The sequence below is a fragment of the Saccostrea cucullata genome, unplaced genomic scaffold (genome assembly GCF_032062105.1).
Source record: "Saccostrea cucullata isolate Sc308-1 unplaced genomic scaffold, CSIRO_AGI_Scuc_v1 ctg438, whole genome shotgun sequence".
Taxonomy (NCBI): domain Eukaryota; kingdom Metazoa; phylum Mollusca; class Bivalvia; order Ostreida; family Ostreidae; genus Saccostrea; species Saccostrea cuccullata.
In genome coordinates this window covers 441367-452574 of record NW_026935125.1, presented here as the reverse complement: position 1 = coordinate 452574, position 11208 = coordinate 441367, and the positions used below count along the sequence as shown (strand labels likewise).

The following is an 11208-nucleotide window of genomic DNA, read 5'->3' as shown; positions in this document are numbered from 1 at the left end:
CGAAAAAAATGGAATTGAAAGTAAGTCGGCTTTGAAAAAGTTGTCAACTTTTCCAGGTGAGTAAAAAAAAATTCTCTGGCTGGCCCCCCACTTTCAAAAACGATGCTACGCCCCTGAAATGTACATGAAATATACAAAAAACGGAACAAATTTCGATATTTTTACCGCATTGAATATACAGGTATATATACATACGAAAATAGAACAGCAAAATGTACAACAAAATACTAGCAACAAGATTTTCAATATTTAAGTGTATGTATTTGATAGCTATAATCTCATCAATGTACTAAATCTCCTAGACATAAGAATTTCTAATAATACATAAGTTTCATTTACCTACACAAAGACAATCATTTAATAGTAGGCGATTCACATCTTTCAAGTTCATTTTCTAAGGATGAAACTCTTCAAAATTATGTTAAGTTTGTATTGAGTTTGACCTCCCAGTCAATAAAACTGACTTCGTTCTGTATTGAATAACTAAATTCCATTAGTGAATATCTAAATTTCATCAAACTCTCTAACTACAAAGACACATGCAGGTTCCAGCAGACCTAGCTTCCAAGCCCCTACATTTGCTTCGCACAAAAATATTAAATACCGAAAAGGAGAAACTTCAGACAGCTGTGCTTCACTATATTAAAAAGTAAGTTATGTAAATCAAATGATTTTTTAAACTGTATACATTTACATGATTTAGAAACTTTAGAATTACAGAATTTTTACAAGTTAAGCAATATCAAAAAGCCTGAAACAATCAGTTCCGTAGATAAATGATAGATCTGGCTTTTTTATATCATAGACAACTGTTTCTTCCAGAAAGGTAAACTCAGAAACTTTTCTATCTTGCCATTAGTTTTTACAAAATTAAGAAAAATTAATTTAATCTGATTCAAAATACATGTAATCTGAGGTTGATATTTAAAAGAACTTTTTGTGCGGTGGGTTTTGATAGACACTAATTTGTGTTCCTTTATCAAACGACCTGTTTCATATTCTTCTATGAAGCAAAACTTGTTCAAAATGAGAAGGAGGGAAAAATGTGGTCATCAACTCCACATTAAGATATGTCCACGAAGATTTAAACAATGACCTTGTCAGCAAATACAATTATATATCATTAAGTCAAATGCTGACTGACCTTTTCATACTAATTATTAGGCCATTATATGTAACTGTACACACCAAATTGTTGACAATTTTTTCTGTTTTTTTTTTCAATCATGACAAGGAGCACATGGCAGATGTGACCGGTTGACAAGGGATACTCACTTCTCCATGGTACCTGATCCCACCTTTGATGTTATGATGTTTTGGAGGTCTGTGTTTGCTCTGCTCCTATTTTGTATTATCTAATGGACATTTGAGCTTGAATACTGTTAGTTATCTCCATATACCGGTATTACATTCAAAATGGGAAGAAAAATCATACTTTTGTCATCAACTCCACATTCAGATATTGTGACGAAGATTTATGTACATCAACATAAGTCTCGGAATATCCCAGTTAAATTGAAACGAAAGAGTCCGCTACATCTGTATTATACGAGGGGTGATCAAAAAGTTCGCAAACTAATTCTCTATCTACCTAACTACAGTTCTGACAAGAATGAAATAGTTGTCACAAATATAGCCCTAAACATGTGCTTTATGCAGTTTGAGTCATGTTGAAATCAATGTGCGTCATAATTATGACGTCATGATGTTAAAATGACGTCAATATAGAGGCGACTGTGACGAAAATGAGTCAATGGTACTTGAACAAAGAACTATAATAAAATTTTATGTAAAACTAGGTAAATCCTTTACGGAAATATACGATGATTTACATAAAGTTTATGGGGAATGTGGGCTTTCAAAAGGTACAATAAGTAAGTGGATGAAACGTTTTGTTGAGGGAAGGGAGACGGTGAAAGATGATGATAGATCTAGGTGCCCGCTGAACGTAAGTACCGAGATAAACGTGTCTGAGGTTGAACAATATGTAATGAAAGATCGAAGAGTTACGATTAGGGAAATAGATAATGATTTTGGCATGTCTTATGGAACATTCTCTTAACGCTTAACATCCTTCTGCCAGAGCAAATGAGGGTGAGAGTGAATGCGTGCCGGTCCTACGTTAGTAGATATGAAAGAACAAAATTATTTCATGAATAGAATTATCCCATGTGATGAAACTTGGGTAAATTTCTATGAGCCAGAAAGCAAACAACAAAAGTTCAATTTGGAAGCATCCTTCCTCGCCAACACCAATAAAAACACGCGTAACCAAGTCAGCAGGGAAGGTTATGCTCATAGTTTTCTGTGACATCAACGGTATAATTCTAAATCACATGGTACCACCCAAAACGTCAGTTACTTGGGACTACTATGCACGGGTTATCAAATCAGATTTGATGAGAGCAGTAAAGAGAAAGCGCCCAGATCTGATAAGATCTAGATCTGGATTCATTCAGCACCATGATAACGCACCTAGCCATAAAAGTCGGGTTGTGATGGACACCATGGAAACATTGGGTATAGAAAACCTAATTCATCCCCCCACAGCCCAGATTTGGCAATTTGTGACTTCTGGCTATTTCCAGTTTTGAAAGATAACCTACGGGGAGAAAAATATGAATCCCAGGAAGATCTTGGTACTGCTGTGAACACGGTGCTAAGGGTCATGTCACGTGATGGCTTGGATCACGTGTTTTGCGCATGGGCAGACCGATGGGAAAAGTGCATAAAATCTAGAGGGGCCTACTTTGAAAAAGAATAAACTCAAAATCTAACTTTGAAAAATATTTTAAAAGTTATTCAATTAGTTTGCGAACTTTTTGATCACCCCTCGTATTTGGATAATATGCCAATAGCCAACTTTCAACTAAACTGTATGACACAAAAGATCTCCTCAACTTTTCATCTATCAATTATTTCCTCTACATTGATCAGTAAAAGGTACAATGACCTAACAATTAAATTTGAATGTATGAAAGACCTTTATCAACATTCGATTTAACGACGTACTCGTATTTGTAAGCGTAGTCATTTTATCGAATTTGCGTAATGTTTACCCCATGTGAGATTACCATTATGACAGTAGTCTGCATCTTTTGTAGTTGCTCCTACAAAAAACATGTTCTTGTGTATCGAATCAGCTGAGAGACGTACGCCACATGTGCAAGGGAGAATGATATACTAGTATTGTAATATACAAACTAGAGGTACTGTGAGCAATGAGCTCAAAAAAACCCCGCCTCCCATATGAATATAATAGCAGTGTCCAGGTTTTGCTCTGGAAAATCCAAAATATACGTCAGATTAAAAAGGAAAATAGGAGGTGCACAATGGCAATATGTAATAAAGATTCTGTGAAAGTTTCATTAAATTTCCTACATTGGTATGAAGTTGTGAATAAGAGATGGGTACCCCAATACGTAACAGACGTACCACCTCTGTCCGTCCGTCTGTAACGCTTTGGGGTACCCATCTCTTATCCGCAACTCCTCTCATACCACTGAATGAAATTTGATGAAACTTTCACAGAATCTTTATTACATATTGCCATTGTGCCCACGGAGATGGGATCAGGTGCCATGGAGGAGTGAGCATCCCTTGCCGACCGGTCACACCCGCCGTGTGCTCGTTGTCATGATCAGGAAATTACATATTGCCATTGTGCACCTCCTATTTTACTTTTTGATCCGACACATATTTTGGGTTTCCCGACCACAGCAAAACATGGACTTTGTCATCAGTTATAACCATATGGGAGGCGGGGGTTATCCTTTAGTAAGCTCATTGCTCACAGTATCTCTAGTTTAAATTGTTTATTGTTCTCTACATAAAACTAGAGGTACTGTGAGCAATGAGCTCACTAAATGATACCCCCGCTTCCCATAATGTCTATGTGTTGCTATATATTGTTTTATGGTAATGTGTAAACAGGAATAACTCGTCCTATCAAATGTTATCCAGAAGCTTCTATATGTGACGTCATAGGTAAAATGGCAATGTCCATGTTTTACTATGGGAAACCTTAAATACATGTCAAATAAAAAAGTAAAATAGGAGGTGCACAATGACAATATGTAATAAAGATTCTGTGAAAGTTTCATTAAATTTCACTCAGTAGTATAAGAGGAGTTGCAGATACACACACAGCGTAACAGACGGACGGAAATCCCGATTACTATATACCCTCCCACTTTTCAAGTGTGGGTATAAAAAGTTTTTGATAAATCTACAAATTCAACCACCAATACCGAACCAGTGTCACAGTGATAACAGTTTTCGGTCAAGAATTTTTGGGGTTTTTTTGTGGAATCGCTCATTAAAGTATATTTATGATAAATTCAAGCATACACTGTGCATGTAAATAAATAACTCTTCATGATATTAAACGAGTAGATTAGGGGTCCGTGTTTTTGTGGGTTCGGGTTGTTATACCCCCAGCTTGAAAAGTGGGAGGGTATATAGAAATCGGGATTTCCGTCCGTCCGTCTTTTACGCTTTATCTCTTATCCGCAACTCCTCTTATACTACTGAGTAGTAGTATTTTTTTCAGTCCCATTGAGTTCGAGATGACAAAGTTTGACTGTATTTTGTCCAAGTTCAAACTGAGGAATTACTTGAGATGTTGGTATGATAATGACCATGGCATATCTTCTTATTTGAAGCTTTGAATTATTCTGAGTTAATTTAAGAAACCTGCGTCCATGAAATAGACAAACCAATAAAATGAACTACGGTAGCTGCAGTGTTACAACGCACTTTGAAAAATTACGCACTTTGAAAATTTTTTTCAAAGTGCGTTAAATTTAAATGATTTCCAAGCTATAACGCACTTTGAAAAAAATATTTTTTTTCATAGTGCGTTGATATCGACCATATTGACGCACTTTGAAAAAAAAATGTAGATTGATCAATATTCTTACAAATAATTGGAATGATAGATGACAGATCCTGGATGGATGATTTTTTTATGATGAAGTCACTTCAGGACCTGAGAAGTTGACGTTTTAAATATTTGAGGTTTTGATAAAATAAAAGGGAAAGGGGTCTTGAAAAAAATAGTGACGATTGTTTAAGATCACTAATTCGTTTCTTTCTTTTCTTTAAATTCTAATTCTTTGATAAGTATAAGCTGTAAAGGGGACACCAACAGTGGACAGCTTAAAGCAACTTAGCATTTATCATAATAGAAAGGGGGCAATTTGATTGTTCAAAAAAATGAAAATTCTTTCTCTCTCATATGTTTTACTCTCTACTTCAATATTTCTAGTTTTCACTTGTATTAATTAACTCATTTAATATTGAAAGTTTTCAACCTTATACTAGTTAGTTAAATACATAATTATATAAATATTTTGAGTATAGCATAGACATCGAGACCGGGCAATAGGCCAGGGTAGGAGGTTTATTTACCCCCCTTATTCTGGAAAGATATATACATCGTATAAGCATTGAAAATGCAGCATACCCTTTTTCTCTATTTTTCCCCTCCCCCGTTTGTTACCAACACCTATGTATTCAAAAGATAAAGATTTGGATTGAGCTAGGATCTTATACCTGTCTTCTCCTTTTTTCGAACAAAGTTTATCAATTCATAAGTTTTTGAAAAATAAATAAATAAAACTTTCCATTACTAAAATATGATTTTTTTTTCAAAGTGCGTTAAGTGTCTCCATGGTAAAATATATTGATGTAGACTCTTAACGCACTTTGAAAAATTTTTTCAAAGTGCATTGAGTTTGTCCAAAATTTAACGCACTTTGAAAAATTTTTTCAAAGTGCGTTGATTTTGTCCCAAGGTTTAACGCACTTTGATTTTTTTTCAAAGTGCGTAATTTTTTCAAAGTGCGTTGCCACACTGCAGTAATAAGCTAAAAATATACAGTTTTTATGTGGGCAATAAACATACAGTTTATTTCAATGGGTGGTATCATGTAGCTCTCCGGTCTATCAATATATCTTTTTTTTTGGAGAGCTACAGATCTACAGCTATAAATGAACAAAATACAATTTTACACATTTTATTTTAAAATGAAAAGAATTATTAAAAGTTATGAAGAAATTTAAATGTAATGTAGAAATGATAGATCGTAACAGAAGTTAGTTTTAATATTGTCCAAGTCATGTTCAGCCGGTAATTATGAGTGAATATCTTTGATCCTCAGGTTCCACACAAACAGTCTCTTATTTTAAACCAAAGAATTTCCTCAACCTTCCCTGGAATGACTTCTTTTTTGTTGGAGTGGGCACCTGAATAATAAAAAATATTGTCATACATAAAAGTTAGTTGAATTTGATATATTTTGTAATATAATAATTTAGATATAAAAAAGTCAATATATTCATTGGATACAGTGAAATGCCTTGACATGTGGCATGATAGATGTTGCTTTTTCTTGTTTGTTTTTTTTATCAATCTAAATTCATCAAATTGATAGACATTGTATAAATACCTAAACTCAAATTACACATTCTACATACCTGTCCTACACTTGAGGTACACTGGACATTCTTAATATCCGTTTCTTTGTGGCATTGTGTAGTCTCAACACTCTAAAAAGGAAGAAGGTATTTTGTTGAATGAGCACTTTTAACAAATATTAAGCTATTCCATCTTTGCTCATAAAGATTTCTGATCCCCCTCTCCTTACAAACAATAGATTTATATTTGGAAAGAACAATACATAATTATCATCTCCCATAGATGGTACATACATGTAAATGTTGTCAATATGCATATTTTCATGGAATTCTTTTGAACAGAAAAAATTCTAAATGATTTCTAAACATCAACATATCAAAATCTGACCTGTGGAGAGTTTTTAAATGTGTCCACGTTGAATATGAAAAGCTTTCGAGGGACAAATAAATCTTCTTCCTCGTCCTCTGGGTTGGTGCCTTTGTTGAATTTCTATAAAATATGGAACCCTTTATTAAGGTACTTTGGAGAAATATTAGATTTTGTTTTGTTTGTTTCAAATTTTACAAACTATGAAAATTATTTAGTGTATAAGATTTTATCTTGGTCTTTCTTTATGTTATATTATCAATTAATTTCTGCTTCTATACTTCACATTTTTGGATGCCAAAAATATAGATAAAGGAAGTTTACATGAAGACTTACCATCAGCTCTTTATGAATAGCTTTCCAAATTGTCTTCCTTCTTTCTCTTCTCTCATTTCTACTCTTCAATTCTCTTGATGCTACTACCTGAAAATGAAAATTATAATCAAAACTAATTTACGGTTTAAATGTTTTTTAAAATTGGGAATAATCCCATTTTTAGTTTTCGTAATACTGGGTATTTGGCTTATCTACCTTCAGCTCTTTCAACATTTTCACCATTGCTTCTTTTTGTTTCATGTTCTGTATTCTCTCCATATTTTTCCTTGTCAAAACTGCCTATAAGAAAAATTTCAAAAAGATTAAAAGTAGACAAAACAAGACTGGACCATCAAACTTTAGAGAACATAAGCAAAAAGTACAAATATATGAAATGAGGATAAAATAGTTTACCATCAACTCTTGGTGCATCTCTTTCTGAATGGTATTCTTTCTTTCCTCTCTCACACTTCTTTTCTTAAGTTCCTTTGAAGCCACTACCTGAAAATCCAAATTTATTAAAACTTCTTAAAAGTTTACCTTTTTCAAAAAATATGAAATCCCCCACCCACCCAACCCATTTTTTTTTATCAGTTTCTGGAAAATTGCAACCAGTGATAGTTAAATTTGGCATATTTACCTGAAGGTCTTTTAACACCTCCGACATGATCTTTTGATGATAGAATTCTATTTTTTCTTGATTCCTGTTAACCAAAACTACCTGTATAAAATTAATTAAATGAAGACAAAATTCAATTTTTATATCATCGAAATTTAATTGCATATATACAAAAAAGTGTAGATTAGATACATGTGAAAGAGCATATATTTTTATAATTAAGAATTTACCTTTAATTCTTTGTGAATTGTCTTCCAAAATTTCCTTGATTTTTCTATGGCAAGAAATGTTTTCCTGAGCTTCACGATCTTTTTAGGGGCTTCCTTCTGTAATACAATTAGAATACATGTATTTATCAATCTACAAAGAAAAAAGTTAATATCATTTGACATCTTTTAAGAAGTTTACACAGTATGTACCATTAGTTCTTCCTGCATCTTCTCTTTAAGCTTTATTTGTGGCGCCATTGCTTTCAATTCTGAATCCATTCTGAATCCATCTGAATCCATCTTTAATAAGTTCTTCTATATAAACAAACAAATATTATTTTAATAAATGAAATAAATAAATACATTCATGAATGTTATCAAATTGATCTATTTTAAAAGGAGAGAGTGTGCATGCATGGGCTTTGTCATTGTAAATTTCACTGCATGGATTTCAATAAATAATATATTTAAAAATGTATTCAAATAATCTTTCAAAATGTGCTCCTTTGTAAATTAAAATGGTAAGCACTGCATTACCTGTCGTTCTTCTTCTTCTTCAACAATCTCTACCCAACTTAAGAATTAACTAAAAACATGACTCCCACGAGGGAAGAAAACGGGATTTAATAAATATAGAATTTCTATAGTACATGCATTGCTGATAAATTTTTAAAGTTGCATAGGTAAAAATTTGATTTCGTAAAATCTTATCGCATTTAATTAGAAGAAAACAACAGCAACCAATTCGATTAATTATCAGTTTACATTTACAGATCGCCACACAAGGGAGATATTCCATGTACACTGTATGTATGTGAGCGGATCAAAGTATTTAGAGTTCGAATATTATTAATTATGAAATTTTTTCTCACTAGATCTTTAACTAAGTTAGATTTTAGTGTTACGGGGGAAAATGGCATACAAAAATAGCATTTCAATAACGGAAAAGGATTTACTCACAGATTGCACCTCTGTCGCTTTGTGTAAACAAAACTAGACTATGACGTCATAGGTCATCGTTAGAGACCTCAAACGTGACGTAACAATGTGTTTGTAAATGTATCATTTTGGTAGACACTCTAAATCAAAACTATACTTTCTTATAATTATATATACACATGTATTATGATAATACAATAATTCAAAAAAGTTCATCATTCCAAATACATGTTTTTTTTAGAATGAAAAGGTTTAACATTTAAAGAAAAAACTAATGAAAGGAAAACTGCCAGCGTGGGTCTTCTGTAAATTCAATTCGAAAATTGTTTAATTGTTTAAGTAATCAGATGTAAATAGATACGCAACGCACAAAGAATTACCAACTATTTTATCCTTACATTCACTTTAAAAATGATTTTACTTAAAATACGTTAGGCTAAATAGTCTAAAGAATTTACCTGCACATCCACCACTATGTTGTCAACAAAACAGAGATGTATTATGACGTCATAATCACAATCAAAGGCCTTTTAATGTTCGAAAACATTTCGGTGATACTGATTTCAGGAATAAGAAGCATAATTTAGGAAATATTGTAAAAGTAATATTTGTCTTAATTTTTAAACATTTGATGTTTGTCAATCCCACAGGATTTTATGTAACATTTGCAAATCGGGAGCACATAAAAATTAAATGGAAATATGAAAAGGAAGAGGAATGTATAACACATTTATTAATGTATGCATATCCCATGATTTACTCTGCTTTAGATAATTAATCGAGCGAAGTTGAAGCGAGGTGAGGCGGATGACGAGAAACATATAGTGCATTTTAGATTAGAAAAATAGTAAAAAGATGACTCGAACCCAGATTAAAAAAAAATATCCCAAGTGCCTGTGGTGAAAACAACTGTGAAAATGACGTCTCCTGTTAAATTATGTGTAATGCTCGAGATATCGCCAACATATATCCAAAATATGCATAATAAAAACATGTAGTTAATCAGGTTACTTGTCTACAAATAGCAAATTGGAATTTTTTACCGTTATACCTCTGTACACAGCCACGTAGCATCGTTTTATCGTTTTTGAAAGGGGGGCAGCCATAGAAATTTTTTTTTACTAACTTAAAAAGTTGACATATAGAAAAAAGAAGAAAAAAGAAAAGAAAAATTTGCCCAATCTCTAAAATTTTATTTCGTGGGGAGGGGGAGGGGTGTAGAGGCCATGTTTCTTCAATGCCAGCTTTTTTCAGTACCAACTTTTTCGTACTTTAGACTACATTTCCATCATATCAGTTTCCTTTAGTATAAAGTGGGGGGTCAACCAAACCTTCACTTAACATTTCAAATAGTAAAAGTACTGTTGGGAAAAGGGGGATGGGGGGCAGGCCTCCATTGGCTCCCCCTGTTGCTACGTGCACCCCCCCCCCCCCCCCCCGGATTGTTTAAAACGTGATAGAGATTGACCAATGCCATACTACATGTATATCTCAAAAATACCTAGCTGCAGAAATGTGGCTCTCCGAAAAATATATTGATAGAGCGGAGAGTCTCCGGTCTGTCAAACTATTTTTTCGGAGAGATACATATTTGCAGCTAATAAATACTTACGGTTTTTGGTTTAAAATTAAAAAGAAGAATATTCTTTTTTTGTTTTATAGATTTTAAGCTTGACAAGAAATGGTGTATAAATGTTTAGGAGATAGACTGTACAGGAACTCTAGGAAAAATGCTTAGAAAATGAAAGCTCATATTTTAGTATCCTCGAATATTTTGCTGACTTAAAGATATGTCCAAATAAATCACCCAAAATTGATATAAATTTTCAAAATTCTGATATGAAATTTCGCAGATCATATAAGTAAAGATTCTTTTATATTATGGGTGACATTTTGCCCGATTATGTCGTCTTTTCCGTGCAACAAGTCCGGGTAATTTTTGAATGGTCCTCGTATAAATAAACGAACAGTATTTAAACACGGACCTCCAGAACATCATAGGTGGGATCAGGTGCCATGGAGTAGTGTGCACCCCCTGTTGACCGGTCACTTCCGCCGTGTGCTCCTTATCATGATCGGGAAATAAAGGAAAATCCGTCTCAGTGTATGAATAATGGACTACATGTAACAATTAGTATGAAACACGTCAGTCAGCATTTGACTCAATGATAAATGTATTTGCTGACAAGGTCATTGTATAACAAAATGATGACTTCAAACGAGACTGTTGATATTCTTGTTTCATCCACTTGCTTGTCAATAATTAACCTCGTTTTAGAAATTGTTCTTACGAAGAGCATGCTCTTGCGTATCGAATCAACTGAGATATATACACTCCG

The 11208-nt window shown here is 33.3% G+C and overlaps 1 protein-coding gene across 1 annotated transcript; it reads right to left on the bottom strand.

The window, feature by feature from the left end:
• Nucleotides 1-6142: 6142 nt before the first annotated feature.
• On the bottom strand, nucleotides 6143-7336 carry LOC134241984 (uncharacterized). The gene is made up of 5 exons (XM_062723999.1): nucleotides 7319-7336; nucleotides 7124-7210; nucleotides 6809-6910; nucleotides 6481-6552; nucleotides 6143-6249 (listed from the first exon to the last, which is right to left on the bottom strand). The coding sequence occupies exons 1-5, from the start codon at nucleotides 7334-7336 to the stop codon at nucleotides 6184-6186; spliced, it is 345 nt and encodes a 114-aa protein (XP_062579983.1). The 3' UTR covers nucleotides 6143-6183.
• Between the last annotated feature and the right edge of the window lie 3872 nt (nucleotides 7337-11208).